General features: G+C 47.4%; 1 protein-coding gene across 3 annotated transcripts in view; it reads right to left on the reverse strand.

The window, feature by feature from the left end:
* USP46 (ubiquitin specific peptidase 46) overlaps positions 1-8,471 on the reverse strand; it is a 46,816-nt gene extending 38,345 nt beyond the window's left edge. For all 3 annotated transcript variants that reach the window (XR_013225129.1, XR_013225128.1, XM_077301928.1), the window contains exon 1: positions 7,892-8,471. Coding sequence is in view for 1 of the 3 variants with exons in the window: in XM_077301928.1 (XP_077158043.1) it covers positions 7,892-7,927 (36 nt within the window). In the remaining 2 variants the exon portion in view is untranslated. The remainder of the gene's footprint in view (positions 1-7,891) is intronic.
* Positions 8,472-17,802: the final 9,331 nt, after the last annotated feature.

The raw sequence follows: 17,802 nt of genomic DNA on the forward strand, positions 1-17,802 counted from the left end.
GCCTAGGGTCGCAGGTCCCTCCTGACAACTGATGGGGGATGAAGCAGGGATGTCCATCCAATGTACAACAAAGTGTCTGCATCACTGCCCTTGTGACCAAGTGACATAATCAGGTCTGGGAAATCAGGGAAATGCTCTGGTATTTGGGCAAAAACTTTATTGTAAATTGGGCTTCTACCATAGAGTTTTTGCCTAAATACCAGAGTGTTGCCCTGATGTCCCAGAACTGATTATGGTACTTCTTGGTCATGTAGGCACGTTGCTGCATGTTGGATGGATCTCCCTCTTTTGGGGAATAAGCTTCCTCCCTCCTGATCGGTGGCAGTGGGAGGCCAGCAGCAGTGAACATCCATTTCCACCGGGGGCTCTGGCAATAGCCCATGCAAGCCTAAGGGCATGGTCATTCTCCAGGCAAGGTGCCTGACTCTGGTCCCCGTCCCTCCACCTCACCTGTGAAGGCTGGGGGGGGGAGAGGTATAGAGAGCAGGGCTTGTAAGAAAGACCTCAGTTGACAGGCTGAGCTCCATGCTCAGAACTTCCCGGCTGAGGAAGGCAGCGCACAAAGAGTGTGGGCCTAAATGTCCCCCAGCTGTGCTGCTTTCATGACTTGAGGCACCTTTGGTGAGTTGTTATTTTGTCCCACTGGGGAGACTTACAAGCTGCACATACACAAACAGGGTTTCTCCCAGGACATCTGAGGCTGAGAAAGCAGCGCAGGTGGGAAGGCTGAAGTCCTCTCCCCACATGCCACAGTCTTGATCTGAACTGGGCTCATGAGTGCCAGGTTTAAGTTACAATCATGGAACTGTCAACACATATTTGATCCAAAGTCTTATGGCGGCCATGTAGGGGACACAAGAACTTTGTGAAGTGTGCTGGCCCTCAGCCTAATTGCCTCTACAGTATGGTTATAACAGGCTTTCTCAACCAGGGTTTCATAAAACCCAGGGGTTTCTTGACAGCCCTGGACAGGTTTCCTAAATGAATGGGAGTTAATTAATTTTGTATATATTTTAAAAATTTGTTTAAAATGTTCCGTGTGAAATGACCATATATGGTCATGTCAACCTGTGTCCCTCTCCTCCCAAAATGGCCAATGATGGGCCCGGAGGGGGTGGGAAGGGGAGGGGCCCCAGGTGGGCGTGTCCACAGCTCTGCTTCCCAACCATATTCTGCACAATCGAGCCACTTCTGGGGTTTCTCAAAGCCTGAAGAATGTTTCAAGGGTTTCTGAATTGTAAAAAAGGCTGGGTTAAAAGGATAAAACGGCAAAGAGAGAATACATAGCTATCCTGAGCTCCTGGAGGAAGGGCAGAAAAAAAAAATTTGGCATATAATCACGAGAAATGTTCTTAACATATATTCTGATAAAACATGTTGCTCCACCCACACTGGATGAACTCTGGAACATTATGGAGGTGTTCCATAAGATAACACCAATCACACAGCCTTTAGCAAAGATCAGCAGCATCTTTCAATTACTGGATTACATAGTCTGCTAAGAAGATATTCAAAGCAGTATTGCCAGCTTTTTGAGCCTTCTGTATTCCTCCACCCTCGTGGGGGGGTTTTTGCAAAAAAATTTTCTCCTTCCTGAACAATATGGAGTCATTAAACTATTCTCAAGGCTGTTTCAGTGACAGGAAAAATCCTACATGGAAAGAAAATGAAGAAGACCTGGCTTTCGGTCTAGTATTTGAAAGACTCAGGTCTGGATCCTTATTTGTGGCCTGGAAGCTAGCTGGGTGATCTTGGGCCAGCCACACTTGCTCAGTTTAACCTTTCTCATAGGGCTGTTGTGAGGACAAAATGCAGGAGAGAAGGACAATGGAAGTCGCTTTGGGTCTTCGCTGGGAGAAAGGTGGGGACAAATCAAGTAAATCAATTTGTGCTGTGAGATCCGGCCTCAGGACCTTATGGTCCCCAGTTCCTTCTGTAGCCTGTCTTTTAAAATAAGACTGTTCATCTCCCCCCACCCATGAACTCAGCAACACATACATGCTGGGCAATTAATAAGCGACTAGTGCTACCTTTCAGTACACGTGTGCATGATCAGCTTGGTGGCTGCAGAGATCCCTGGTTTTACAACCCATCTCCAGATGACAGAAATCAGTTTCCCTGGAGAATTGGCTGCTTTGGAGGGTGGACTCTGGGACCATGTACTCCACTGAGATTCCTAACCTCCTCAGGCTCCATCTGCAAATCTCCAGTAGTTCCTGAAGCATTATACTCCACTGAGGTCCCTCCCTGTCCCAAATCCCAGCTCCACCCCAAAAATTCTCCAGGTATTTCCCAACCCAGAGTTGGCAACCTTAAGGTTACTGATGTGGAAAATACCTATTGGCGCGCTCCCCAAAACGGATATTATAATGGACATAATATCCGCTGTCCTGCCTTAGTGAGTGTTCCAGCAGATGGTGGCTGCAGAGCCTGAGCTGCGAGGATCAGAGCAGGGCCAGCCTGGGAAGAGGGGAGATGCAGCGGCCGGTGCCAGCAGAGCCGGGCCTTGGAGGTCTGCCATGCTGCTGGCAGAGGGCTGCAGAACTCCTGCTGCAACAGGTAAGGAGGGGGAAGGGGGAGGGCGTGTGTGCATGTGGGAGGGAGGGAGGGACCAGGAAGGAGAGGTAGGGGGAAGAGGCAAGAGGGGCGTGGGGGGGGGAAGTACGTGTGTGTGTGAGAGAGTGAGAAGGGGGTCCAGGAAGGAGAGGAAGAGGGGGGGGAGAGGGAAGGGGAAGTGGGGGGAAGCAGTCTGTGTCAGCGTGCGTCTGTGACAGAGAGGGAGGGGGCCAGAACCAAGGAGCCCCACAGCAGGTTTATGTTCCACATACCCTGTGATAGTCGGACTCTCACTAGATTTTTTCAATGTATGGAAGAGCAGTTCATATAGAGCAGGGGGGTGGCCAACCTGTGGCTCTCCGGATGTCCATGGACTACAATTACCATGAGCCCCTGCTGGCAGGGGCTCATGGTAATTGTAGTCCATGGACATCTGGAAAGTCACCATTTGTCCACTCTTGAAATAGAGGCTATAGTCATTGGACTCCTTCCCAGTGCCTTAGGAGAAAGGCTGGCAAATATATTGAAGGACCGCGGGCTGTTTGTGTCCATAGCGGGTTCCGCACTTGCAGCATGAACCTGGCCTTCTCCCAGCTCCACAGTTGGTGTGGTAGACAGACATCTTGTCAAATCAAATGAAGGCTCAGCCCTCAGTCTCCCCCCCCCATTCCGCAAGCTATACAGCACACGGCTTGTCCTCTTTCCAGAAACATCCCCAGCATGCTTCTCTCTCCAGCTAAGCATTCAGCCTTCACTGCGTTCCTGAAAACTGAAACGTATTTTTAAAACATCTCAGGACTGCTCCCGCATTGGGGTGAGGAACTGCAAGCTGGTTCACAGCAGGCTTCTGCAGCAGCCTCACTGAACCAGTTCTTTCAGCACCCAGCCCTGGAGGCAAAAGAAGTAACATCTGTCTAGGACACCACGAGGGCTCTTCCCCAACAGACCTCTCTTCCTCTGTATTCCTCTGCAAGGGAGCATGGTCTACGCATGCTAGGGAGGCCAGGTTCCTTGTTGCTGCCAGTGGGAGATGGGGGGCTCATTCTGGGATGGCAGAGGACTGCAGAAAATTAATACGATATGCTGATGTCACCCAAAAGTAACGGCAGCACCCTGGCAATGTCGGGGGTTACGCTCTGGCTTTTGTGCAAAAACTCTACGGTAGAATAAGCTTCTCATCATAGAGTTTTGTCCCCAAACCAGTGTCCCACCCAACTTCACTGATGTCCCTGTGTTGCTTTCAGATGATGTCAGCTCCTCATGTTTACTTCCTGCTGCTTCCCTTCCTGTGCCTGGTAAGTCCTCCCAGTTTCTTAGCAGCTCCAAATCAGAGAATCCCCAGGTTCCATCTTGGGATTGGCAACCCTAAGTCATGCTCAGCAAATGCACTGCTACAGAAAGTGGTATACCACAGGAGGGAGGTACAAAGAGACATAACTGTTAGGTGGGAGGGTAGGTCTTTTACAAGTTTCTCAGCAATTCCTCTTCTCTACTGCAGTAGAAGAACTGGTTCTTACATGCCGCTTTTCTCTACCCGAAGAAGTCTCAAAGTGGCTTACAGTCGCCTTCCCTTTCCTCTCCCCACAGCAGACACCCTGTGAGGTAGATGGGGCTGAGAGAGCCCTGATATTACTGCTCAGTTGGAACAGCTTTATCAGTGCCTTGGTGAGCCCAAGGTCACCCAGCTGACTGCAAGAGGAGAAGCAGGGAATCAAACCCGGTTCACCAGATTAGAAGTCTGCACTCATAACCACTACACCAAGCTGGCTATCTGAAGAAGCATAATGTGTAGGCTTGGCCATACAAGTGCTATTAAAGAAACAGGAGTGTTAAAAACGTTAAAACGTTAAAAAACCCTAAAACATTGGGGAGACAACATGGGTGAAAGAGCACAGATAGGAGCTTAGATCCAGGGCAGCATTTCTTTAGGTTCAAGGATTTCCCTTGAACTTTCCCCAAAATTCTGCTCCTGGGGTCTCCCTGTCCCCAACAAACAGTAGTTGGAGGGCATTTTAGGCTCCTATGGAAAGAAAGAGGTGGGAAATTGCCCTTCCCAACTGGAAATTCTTGAATTTGCAGAAATGCTGCTCCGGATTCAAGATTTATTGCAGAGATTCTCAAGGTTTTCCATTCATGTGACATGCAGTACAGTCCTAAGCAGCGGAAGTAAGTAGGTTTAGATGGGTGCAACTCTGCTCAGGAATGCACTGTTGAGCTCTTATTCATGGGTATCCTGGAGGGGTCTGACATACGTTTTGGTAGGGCAATGAAAACCAAATCCAGGGGAGTTCTGGGGAATATTCAGCTCCCTCAGGAAAAGCAGCTGATAACCCCAGTGGGGTCATGAGAGCCACTGCCTGACCCTAAAGGACAGCTCTATTCTCCAGTGCTATTACCAGGAAAGGGCGTGCTGGGTCATCCCTGGAGGGAAGAGGACAACTTCACAGAACTGCTCTTGCAGAACCTGAAAATTGGTGGGGGGTATACACTAAAACAGCAACGTGAGCTAAGGAATGGTTAAACTGAACATTTCCACCTTTTATTAAACATCTGGATTTCTCTAAATGGTAAGTTGGTGTTTTTTTTTAGTTCTCCAATCTGATGAAGACTTCCGGAGAACTCAAAAGCTTGTGCACTGTTTTGCGTCATTTTGGTTGGCTAAGCCAACCTCATCAGATCTTGGAAGCTAAGAAGGGCTGGATGGAAGAGGACCAAAGAATACTCACTAAGCAGAGGCAGGAAATGGCAAACCACCTCTAAACATTAATCGCCTTAAAATCCCATGGGGATGCCATATTGTGACTAGATGATAAAAACTGTGCCTTCGGTGGCTTTTGTTTTGGGTTTGGGGTTTTTACTTTGGACCAATACAAGCTGCCTATGGTTTCCTTCTACATGAAACTAAGGGGAGCAGCTTGTTTAATGCATGTTGCAATAGAGGGCGTCACCCCAAGGGTCAGACATGACTTGGTGCTTGTACAGGGGATACCTTTACCTTTACCTAATAGGAAAGTGAGGAGGAAGAGAAAAAAAAAGGAAGAATCCTTTTCATCACCCAAGTTTCCTGGAAACAGGATAAGCATTCACACAGGATAAACATTCAAAAAGTTACTCCTTCCTATGTATTTTGAAGAGGACCAGAATACTATGCACCTTTTCAATGGAAGAAAGGTGGGTCAACTTGTCCGCAAGAAAAAGGGAAACCACCACTGTTCCATCCGCTAATCTCACCCTGCCCTGCCCGGTTTTGGGAAAGGGTTTCCATCCCAGTTAGGTTCCTAAGATATCCTTCCTCTCTCCTATGGTACATCAGCTCTAAGAGATACCAAACAACAACAACATCCCAACAACACTAAGCTGGGGGTGATGAACAAGAAGCTTTTACTGCCTGTAGAGAGTTTTTTGCACTTCAAGCAAAGAGGCTGGGGCTTCAAAGGCTAGCAGTCCCACCACCAAATTGTGCACCTACATCTGGTTAGCAATCCCACCACCAAATCGTACACCTACAAGTCTACTTCTGATTTTAAAAAATGGTGCATCCATCACACCATAGGCCCATTTATGGAACTCAGACAAAAAAGAATACGTTTTCATGCCTATTGAAGAGAACTTTGAGAGCACTGTGGCTTGCCCGAGGTCATCCAGCAGGCTTCAGGTGGAGGAGAAACCTGGTTCTTTGTATTCGGGTCCACCACTCTGAACTAATATAGCACACTGGCTCTCTGTTCTCAATCTTTCATAGAAGTATAATTGTACTAGCCTACCTTACCTGGCTGTACGGAGTACTGAGAAAATGCACATCAAGATTGTCAAATAGGGCAAATACTGTACAAGTAATACAAATAATGCACATGCCACACTGCACTTTTCTTCTGTATGTTTCTGAAAGTGCAACACTCACAATAGCCAGTTGCAGCAAGTTAATGGATCCTGTGCAGGCGCACGTTGATATCAATTCAGAACTAGAACTCCCAGAACATACCCGGCTACCACACCTTGCCTGCTTTCCAAAGTACAGAAAAGTATGTACGCCACAATCTCAGGTAATCTCGGGTAATCTCAGCCACAAAAGGCAAGACATTAGACCCGGTAGGAGCAAAACATCATATATTTTCAGAAGTGGGTCACTTAAACCTGGGCACTGTTGTTAAATACTTAAAGACACTGTCCACTATACAAGTCCGAATGCCAATAAAGGTGAACTGACTGAATTGACTATGCAGGTCAACTTGGGGTTACCAATGATTTACACTAATTCTCTATGTTTTACAGTAGGGCACTCCCTTGCAATGTCGGTGGGCCTATGGTGGCGCAGACAGTTTCAAAGATTGTTGACAGGGAGCATTGACCCACCAGTTCTGTGACATTGTGTTCTTGGAGCCATTGTTGCATCCCACACTAAATCTGGGATTAGCCAATGACAATGCACATTGACAAAAGAGGTTATTCACCACAGGCCAAAAGAGTGGCCAGATCCGCAGTGTAGCTCATGACCTGTTCCTGTTCATTGGGCCACTGCAGGATTTTCTCCCCCTCCCCCCCCCGAAGAAATATGCACTTTATTATAACTCTCCCCATAACTGCTCTCACACAATCCATCCTCCAAGACACCATTAGCAACCTTTAACAAGCTTTTTGTCACCCATTTATCAAATTAGGGAGCTTAATTCTTCAGCAAAATCAAGAGCAGGGGAAACCGAGGCACACCAAAACAAGAGTCTGGAAACTGGGGCGTCAAAATTTCTCAGGGGGCCACCAATGCAAAGAAAGATCAGCTGTGATCAAAGGCCCTGTTCTGAGTTCCAAATACCTCCTGACAAACTGGAAGGATCGGTCGCAGGCGGAGTATTCCCTCTCTCTCTCTCTCTTACAACGACCTAATCGCCACTATCATTTTGGACTAGCTGATCTCTGCAGCAGCTGCTCCCTCGGGGAAAGTGGCTTCACTCGCTTGGCTCCGTGGACTCTGAACAAGAAGTCAACCCGAACCGTGCCCAGCCGGATTCTCAGCGCCCTTCCTACCACCCCACCCCGCGCGGCCCTGCACACTGGAGAACGAGAGGCCTCCTCCTAGGGCCCCACGTATGATCCGCGTTCTTTCCCGAACGTGCTGTCCGAGCCGGCTCCTGGTTCCTCGCGAGTAAGAGCTTGCAACCAAGCGTTGCAAGCGCCCAGCTCTGCAGGCGACCAGGCAGGGCCGCTGCCAGCCCACCTGATTCCGGGAAGGAGCCTGGCGCCCCTCTCCTCTGCTCCCCCCCCCATGCCCACCCTGGGGTGGGGGTGGGGCCAGCCCTGCTCTCCCCGCGCTCCCGGCCCGCTTGCAGCCCCCACTCACCATATTACAAATGGAGGCGATATTTCTGACAGTCATGAGTCTAAAGGTTGCAGGGATCCCCCACCGCCATCTTTAGAAGGTGAAAACCGGGGCGGTCATGGCTGGAGGCTCGGGGGAGGGCCGGGCGGGCGGGCGGGCGGGGGCGGGGGTGAGGGGAGGCGCTCGGATCCCGGGCGGTGCAAGAGCGAAGGGGCCCGGCTTCCCCGGCCGCGGCGGGATCTGGCTGGCGAGCAGCTCAGAGGCGCGACACCATTGCCCACTGGGGGCTCCGCAGCCGAGCCCAGCCGAGGCGAGGAGGTCGGGGCGGATCGGTGTACTCCCGCAGGCCGGCGCTCAGTCTCCCCCTTCGCCCGCCGCCGCTGCCTCCTCTCCGCCGGCTTCTTCTTCCTCCTCCTCCTCTTCCTCCTCGTCGTCGTCGTCGTCCTCCTCCTTCCCCCGCGGCGGCCGCTGCTGCTCCTGCTGCTCCGGCCGGCTCTCCATGGCCGCGCGGCGCCCGGGGAGCAACTTTGACAGCGGCACGGGAAGGGAAGGTCAGCGGCGGAGAGTGGCACGGCCGCCCACCAACCGCCGGAGCGCCGTGCGGGGCCGGGGCTCGCAGCGCGGCCAATGCAGACGCGCGGAAGGGGAGAGGCGGGCCCGCCCCCTGACGGCCGGAGATGGGTCTCGTGCTGAGTCGCCCGCGGGCGCCTTCCCTTGACGCCAGCCAGGCGCGGGCAGGGATCCGGATCGAGCCCCCAGCGGCCTCTCGCGAGCGCCTTCTGGTCCGGCGCTCTAGCAGAGCAGCAGCCATGAGGATAACAACAGCAATCTCATGACAACTACTGCTATTTGATTTTTAGAACTCGCTCTTCCCAGCAGGCTCAGGGCCGCTGCCAACAGAAAATATCCAAGCAATTAATGTGCATGAATAAAACAGCTATTATATACTTTAATATATATAATTATAGTCGCAATAACACATGTATTTTATATCCCTCCTCAGTTGACTCCGGGTGGGTAACATCAGAATAAAAAATGAAAATATTGGTTCGGTTAACGATTCTACTGAGGACGGAGCTTGAGGTACCAGCTAGGATCCGCTTGGGCAATGGAATTGACCAGTATGCTACTAGATCCCCCTCCCCGGGATCCAGGCAGTTTAAAGTGAAACTGACCAATGGCATGCACTAGAGGGAAGATCCTTCCTTCGCAATTGTATAGAAGTTGTGGTTTCTGGGAGGTTTGTTGGCTCAGTTCTGACTTTTATGCCATCATGCTGAGATCATAATAAAGAGCTGATGGAACTCCCAGCATGCCTAGCTTCCTCTGAACCCACAGATTTAACATATAACACATAAAACATTCATTTAGTTTTAAAATTATTAAAACATATTTAAACTACACATTTTGCATGGGATACCATGTACATAGCTATGCTTCCAAACCCTATTTTGCATGATCACGTCACTTCTGGGGTTTCTTGAAGCCCAAAAAATGTTTTAGGGGTTTCTCAACAGTAAAAAAGTTGAGAAAGACTGTGCTAGAGCTTATTGTAGCATTGAGGTTGCATGTAAGATATTTTAATATAATACATGTTGTGTGCTTTTAACCATAATTGCAAAAACTTGGTGTTATTGTTGTATTGCACATTGCAAATTCCCCTAAAGAAACCTATTTTGGGAGTACTCTAAAAAACTGAATGATAAAATATTTTTACCTATTTACACCATTGGCCTTGGCCTTGTTTTTCCATATAATAACTGAGTTTGATGTTCCTTTACGTTTCATGAACCGCCCTGAGCCTCAGGGGAGGGTGGTATAAAAATGTAATAACTAACTAACAAAATAAATAAATAATGACTGTTGTGGTTCTTTATTTTCTCGTAACTATCTTTTCCCTCCTCTAACTGGCTAGTTTTACAAACCCTGAATGTTCACGACTGTTTAGCTTTCTAATAAATATACAGATCTGAAATTCATTCTGATACATTTCTGTTAACAATTATATATACAAGGGTTTTTAAATTTCTTCACAGGTAGATTTACAGGTATTTTAAATACAAATCAATTTAAATACACAAAGAAAGATCAGCAACTGCACACCTACAGTGAATCTTGCAACATGATGGTCCAGGTATAGGTTTTGCTCTCAAAAAAGTGTGTGACAGATTGCTGACATGCCACTACAGTGACTACTGCTCTGCAGTGGGACCACAACTTGGGCTCCTGAGTTACCCCATCAGCAAAGTCCCAATTACTCAAGTTGATACAAAGCAGCTTTGTCCAATCATGAGTTATCCCTGTTCACTTGATTGCTTGTCCTTTACTTTAGTAATGTTTCCAGCAGAGATTCTCATCTCTCATTCCCCCATACCACCACGCCTCTTTGTTTAGTGTGCATAACATTCTCCCTAAACCGATATTTAATTAAGGAAAACATGCAAATCATTTTGAAGGGGCTCAAGTCCATGACTGACTCTGCACAGTCAGTATGCTGCACAGTCAGTATGAACTCTTCTCATGGGTTCCTCCCTTCTATCATAAACAAAAACACACCTGCACACCCGTGAAGCAGCACTGTTTATCATTCCAGCAGTGGGAATGTGCAGGTAAAAGTGCTGAGATCTGCCTTTCAGACTGTCACCCCCCCCCTCCAATTATCCCTCATTCCTCGCTCAGGAAAAGAAGAATAATCAAGCAGCCTCATGCTCCATTCCCGCCCTCCTTTTGCTTTGCTGTAGAGTCAGGAGACAAATGGCAGGAAATAAACCCCTCTCCAGCTTTGTGCTCCTTCAATGCCAGCTGGAGTTTCGCAACCACCACTCCCCTCCCCCCTCTTATCTTCCCTAATCAAGAGGTAAGTAGAGAACAGCCACACAGTTGAGTGTAGAATGCAACATCTGTTTCAATTAGGGAAAAACCAGGGCAGAAGACCTGGGTCCAGATTGATCTGAATTCAGCAGGATCGACAATGGGGGGGGGGGGGAGTGCAGAACAGTATTGTATCAGAGTATTGTAATTGTATCAGAAAGTAATTCCAGAAATCTTGGAACAATACTCCTGTTGTTTTATTTTAAAAAGACTATAATTCCCTTTTCCACGTTGCCAAATGGAATTCAAATTGGGAGCGAGAGACAATTAAGGGAAGTGTCTGCTTCATAGTTCAAAATGAGGCTTTGATCCCTTACATTTCAAAGGAGCATCGTTTTTTTCTATGGGGGTAGACCTGGGTTAGACTTTAAAAGATCACTGTTCTTTTGTGTTGCTAAGTTCCATGTTTTTGTTACATGTTGTGATGTTAAGTGAAAAGTAAACAGGTTTTATCTGCTTTGAATTAAAGGTAAAGGTATCCCTTGTACAAGCACCAAGTCATGTCTGACCCTTGGGGTGACGCCCTCCAGCGTTTTCATGGCAGACTCAATACGGGGTGGTTTTCCAGTGCCTTCCCCAGTCATTACCATTTACCCCCCAGCAAGCTGGGTACTCAATTTGAATTATTGCAAGATTAATTCCAAGTTCTGCTCCACAGAACCCACAAACAGGTTACGATAACATATGAGGAGAACCAGGTTCCACCTCCCCCGCTGCAGACAATTTTCACTTCCTCAAAGTGCCCTGTGGAGCTGCTATCTGTTCTTTTGCAAAATTCACATTTTTTATGTGGCTACACAGGATTTTCATAATGAAGCCAGTAGTGACCCCATGAGGGAACAAAAAACGGGAGGGGGGAGGAGGCTGAAGCGGCTTCTGTTGCAAGCAGAGAAGATCCAGCATGTGTGTGACAGGTATCAAACTCCCATGTCATCCCTTCACACATCTTAAATAGTGTCTGTCTCCTGGTCATCCACCCAAAAACACAAGGACTTTGTAGTGTGTAGGAAGGCTCAAAGTACTAATGGCCAAGAAGGGTGTAATCCTGCTTAGGAGGGTGCAGGCAGCTATGATTTTTTTCTGTCCAATGGGTTAAATTCACAAGAAGAAGAGCTGTTTCTTTACACCCCGCTTTTCACTACCTGAAGGATTCTCAAAGTGGTTTACAAACACTGTTCCTCTCCTCACAACAGACACCCTGTGATGTAGGTCGGGCTGAAAAAGCTCTAAGAGAACTGTTCTGCAAGAACATCTCTAAGAGAGCTGCGACTGGCCCAAAGTCACCCAAGTGGCTGCATGTGGAGGAGTAGGGAATCAAACCGGTTCTCCATATCAGATTCCGCCGTCCTTAGGACCTTTCTGTGAGTCTACCCTGGGCATAGGGGATTTGAGAAAAGTTTCTTGTTATGATTAAAAGTCACTATCCAAATCTTTTAATGTTGAGGTAGGTAATGAAAAGCATGGTATAAAAACCAGCTCTTCTTCTGTTTATCATATCTCATGTTTATACTATAGTGGGGGGACCCTAGGACTGTCTGGCAGCCAGGCAAGGCTTGTTGGGAGGCAGTTTGCTATTGTCAGTATCTTGACCCCTCGTGTTCCTTGGAGGAACTACCACCCAGATCCTTGCCAGGGTTGACCCTAGGGTTGTGCGCTTCGGCACTGTTAGGCTGCCTTGACGATCACCGAAGCTGGAGGCACAGAGGGCAGGGGTGGTTGCGGTGCGCTAGCCAGTGGGCACATGCAGGCACAGAGCTCGGCGTCTGTGTGCAGCCACTGGCTGGTGCGCCACCGCCCCTCCTCTCCACGCCACAGCACTGGCCTCCTACGCGCAGATTCGGGCTTCGGTGCTCGCCGGCCGAACCGTGCTGAAGTGCACAACCCTCCCCTGCTTACTTAGCTTCCAACATCTGACACGAATGGGCTTGCCTGAGCTATCCAGGTTAGGGGGAGGGTCAAGTAACCTGTGAAAGATGGGATAGAAGCAAGAAAGGAATTTATTGCCATTGAAGTATTGAGTAACACCCTGTTCCTTGCTCAGAATGTATTAGAAGAAGCCAGGGTGATGCACAGGGCTTTTCTGCATGCAATAAATGTAGTGAAACACTTACCTTGTGAAGATGTTATATACCGGCCACTCGGCATGATATTGCGTGTCTGGCCAGCAAACTGCTCACTACATCTGCCATTTTAAAGCACTAGTTGGGGAATCGCATAAAGTGGATTCACCAAACTAAAATGCTCTATCCCCCAGCTTACAAACAGCAGGCCACCAGCAAAAGAAGGCATGAGGCGAAGAAGCGCTACATCTGCCTCCAATGCCCCACCCTTGCACCTGCCTCCCTCTCCCTTCTTCTGGGGGACAGGAAGTGCTTTTTAAAAATGGAAAACCACCTGGAACAACGAATAGGCGGACACGTGCCTCAGCAGTGATTGCCTGTGCCTCTATGAATACGCGGACAGGCATTTAAACTAATAAGGTGATCTTTTAAATGGCAATCGATGGAAGTTCATCTCAGCCATGCTGGAAGGGGATTGGCTGGCCAAACTGATTGACACTGGTAGGCAGGCCAAAGCGGAACAAGAATAAAGCAGGAAAAGAAGCCAGAAACATGCAAGACAACTCGACCAAGCAGTTGTGTCAGGGCTCTTTCAGCCTCACCTACCTCACAGGGTGTCTGTTGTGGGGAGAGGAAATAGAAGGCAATTGGATGCCACTTTGTGATGCCTTCAGGCAATGAACGGCAGGCTATAAAAAACAGCTTTTCTTCTTCTTCTATAGTTCAGAGAGCATGTTGGGTCGGATCATAGCAGAGGTTGAATCCCCAATCCCAGATTAAAGAAGACCACAGACCAATCCTCAATTTGTGGAACCCCAGACAAAAGAGTTAGATATCTGACCCCTAAATATCAGCCTCACCTACCTCACAGGGTGTCTGTCGTGGGGAGAGGAAAGGGAAGGTGAATGTAAGCTGCTTTGAGACCCCTTCAGGTAGAGAAAAGTGGCATTTCTCCTCCTCCTCCTCCTCCTCACTCTCAACTCCTGGTTTCCGATTTTGGACCTTAAAGACACTTATTTTCATATTGCTATGTATGAAACGTCTTGCCAGGTCAAAATATAGAGTTACTGTCCACACTTCCCCAGTTTTGCTGATAAGGAGGCCTATTTTGCACCTTGACGTATCCTACTTACACCTTGTGGTGTGGAGGATTCACCCATCGAATTGCAGAAACACATCCCCTCCCTCCTGCCCCATTATGAACTCTTACATGGTCATTCCATGGTAGTGTGATTTTGCTTGTTGTGGCTTGTCAGGAAATGTGGGAGAAGGGGGCATCTGCCTCTGGAGCACATGACCATTTGGGCAGGAAAAGCTCCACTGAGGGGGAGGGACATCCCCTCAGACAGCTGTTAGCTGTAAAAAAAACAAAAACAATCTTGCACAGTCCAAACATGTGTCTTCACAGTAGATGTCAATGAACAAAAGAGTTTGGGCAACTCTGATTTTCTGCCCAAACACAAGATAGCATAAAATGTATGGAAAGGGATATCCAATGAAAGGCCATAATCCTGCACCCAGCCTCAGTCTCAGGAAGCAGAACAATTCCCATGGGACCTGCCCCTCCATGTTTTTCTATTTGTTGTTCTTTTGCTTTTGTGTTTGTTTTGCTGTTCTTCTAGGCATGTTGCAACATATCCAAATCCACAACCAGCCAACGTCCTCCGATGCCTTATTTTTCAGTGAGAAGTAGGGATGTATGGTACCACCCTCTTGCTTCTACACCTGATCTTGCCTAGATTTCCCCATTACTGTTTAGAATGTTATTGGCTTTATTCTGCCCAACCCAGCTGTGGATGTCGGGGAAATAGCTTCTTTGCTGCCAGGCAAAATAAACTGCAAGGCTGCCGTTGACTTTACTGGTGCCAAGCTACACACACACTTTTTGGGGAACAAAAGTGGACTCCAGCCCACAAAAACTTGCTCCATAATAAATCTTCCGTCCTTTAAGGTGCCACAAGACTCTTTGTTTCTGTTGCGACATCAGACTGCCTTTACCACTTCATTGGAAATGATAAAAGCAAAATAAATATTGGTGATGTATACGTGATTTAGACATACCCTGTTTTTTAGCAGTTACAAAAAAGCTGGGAAAGAAAAACGCAAAATGCCAGTTTTCCCAACAGTATCAGAAGGTTACATACTGTGAACAATTGTTTCCATTGTATTCCTTCATAACAAACAAGAAGCCCCGTGTTTTCTTTTTGTGGTGAGACAAAGGGGAGGAAGGAGAACTATTTATAACACAACTGTGCTTATATAATTTTGTTCAAAGGTCGCAAAGTACCCCGTGCATTTCCTCTTAGAAGCCTGCTGGGTGCTTAGCTGCAAGTACTACCAACACATGTTACCAGGAAATTTCCACTCGGCTGTATGGATGGATGTGCTACACATTTCTGGGTGGAAGGACATGCTTTGAACCGGTGTGCTTTCTAGGCAGAACCTACAGCCCGTCCCCCACAGAGAATTAAGATTTCATAATAGGCTGAATTACATGGATACAAACAGAGTGGGAAGTGCCAGGACAGGCTCTAGGAATCTAATTGTTCTGGAGAAGAATAAGGAAGGAAGAAGTTCTGGTGCAGGACTTGCCAGGTCCCCAGTGGCCACCAGCAGGAGATGAGTGGATAGGGTTGCCAGACCCAGACTGGGAAACTCCTGGAGATTTGGGGGTGAAGCCTGGGAAGGACAGGGACCTCAATGGAATACAATGCCCTAAAGCCCACCCTCCAAAGCATCCATTCTACCCAGACTACTGATCTCCGTAGTCTGGAGATAAACTGTAATTCCAGGGGATCCCCAGGTCCCACCTGAGGGCTGACATTTCTTTCCAGAGCTGAAGCTGTTGGGTTGGAGGGCAGGCTACTGAATTATGGGGGGGGGGGAAGTGACAGAATCCGGTGAGCAAAACTTGCCAAAGTATGGATTTGACTGGCTTTTCAGACTAGGGTTGCTTGATGGCTATCCCTCCCCGATTATGCATGGTGTGGAAAGGTTGAGCTGGCGGCGGCAGGCAGTGGGGTTAATCCCTGCGTGTGCATGATATCATCGTCATCCTGGCTCCCTCCCAGACCTGGCCCGAATCAGGGCCTCAGATGGCCCACAGCAAGGGAACGTGTATTCTTCTAGGTGTCTAGGCTGGAGACACGCCCGTGGACACAGGAAGAGGCCTCTAAGGCCTGGGTCCTCCCTGTGCTACAGTGACCAGAAGTGGTCTAGATCAGCCCCACCTGGCTCCACGGTGTTGCATAGTGCCGTGGGGTCGACTGGGGTGGTGTGAATACTCACTTATTTCAAATATTATAATATATCATTTTATTACAAGTTTTGGGTTATATTAAAAAAAGAAAAAGATGATAAGAAGGGGAAGTTTGAAGTTTAAAGTTTAAAATAACAAAAAGAGGGGAAGAAAATACCATAGAATAATAACAATATCAACATCATCATAATCATCATCAACAACAACAACACCAATAAGATTTTTATTGTTTCCCACCCTTCCAACAACATTAAAAAATACAAAGGTTAACATTTTAAAACATAACAATTTATGCCCCCGACTAAAATCCCAGCAGGGAGGTTGTGGGCGGAGCTGATCTTCAGCATTTCTTCTCCCTTCCCCTCCTGGTGGTAAGGCCAGTTGTATACAGTAGTTGTTATTTCTGGCCACGATCATAAGCCTGGCGTAATAACTCCATTTTGCAGGCCCTGCAGAACTGGTTTAGATCCTGCAGGGCCCTGATCTCTTCTGGAGCTCATTCCACCCGGCTGGGACCTGGGGCGAAAAAGCACTGGCCCTGGTTGAGGCCAGCTTCACAATTTTCAGGCTGGGGGCCCTGAGCAGATGTTGTTATGAGGATCTCAGAAAAATCATATAAAATATACAACAGTCTCTTATATATCATAATCCCTCATAAAATTCTAAGATGCCTTATTATAGCTTTAAAATCTCATCTAGATATTCAATATCCCCTCATTTAATCCGTAAATCCTTCAGTCAGCAAATCATTTTTGTCACGATGATGCAAGAAAACTAGAATTTATTTAAAATATTTATATACCTGCCTTTGTCCTGGGCATTCCAGGGACCCAGAAAGGAAACAACAATGTATAGACAATATAAAACAAGCCGAAAACAGCACATTAATAACAAAGCTAAAAACTAATGTCCAAACCAGCCCTTGGCCTAGGCTAGGGTTGCCCCAAAAGCTTTCCAGAACATCTCTGGAGCACACACACACCCCATTCCAGAAAGTCAGCGTTGTCTTCATCTCATTTGAAATGCCATAGCTGAAGAAAACAGACTTGGTGGTATGCCCATCCTTATCCACTCACTTTCCCCAGGGGTAATCAAAAGGAGATGTGACAAGTTAAAGCTAGTGATTTGAGGCATATTTGTTTTTTTTTTTTTTTTACAGGGAAAGAACCACTTGGATGTGATTTTTGTCCAGGAATTTGACAGTTGACAGTCTTGAGTTCATTAAATGGAATAAGTCACAGTGAATACATGAAGTGGGTTAGCTTTTTTTTGGGGGGGGGGTGACTGATTATAGGCTTCCATCCATATGATACCTAGATTACTTATTGTGGCTCATACAATATGTCCCATTCTCCATAAATACCCCTGGTGTGTGATTTAAAAAAAAATGTACAGCCATTCTCTCCCTTACCTTGCTGCTTAATTATGTCTCATAAAGCTGTATTCCCTAGGCAAATTAGTGCCTTTATAGAGACAGCAGCGACGAGATGTCCTTTGCATACAAGCCCAGCTTTGTGTATATGTCTTCATCTGTAGATGTCATGTTAATGTGTCCCTTGCTTTGTGTGGAGTATAAGGTTGCAGCTGTAACCTTATCTGGGAACATGTTCAGGGAAGAAGTTGCAAATTATACTTGTCTAAAAGTCATCCAGAGAAATATGCTGTTATATGCTCAGATGCCTTCTCAGGGCTATTCAGTAGGGCTTACCACAGGACAGTGTCTTTCGGATCATGCTGATAAA

This window comes from Paroedura picta, chromosome 10 (assembly GCF_049243985.1).
Source record: "Paroedura picta isolate Pp20150507F chromosome 10, Ppicta_v3.0, whole genome shotgun sequence".
NCBI lineage: Eukaryota > Metazoa > Chordata > Lepidosauria > Squamata > Gekkonidae > Paroedura > Paroedura picta.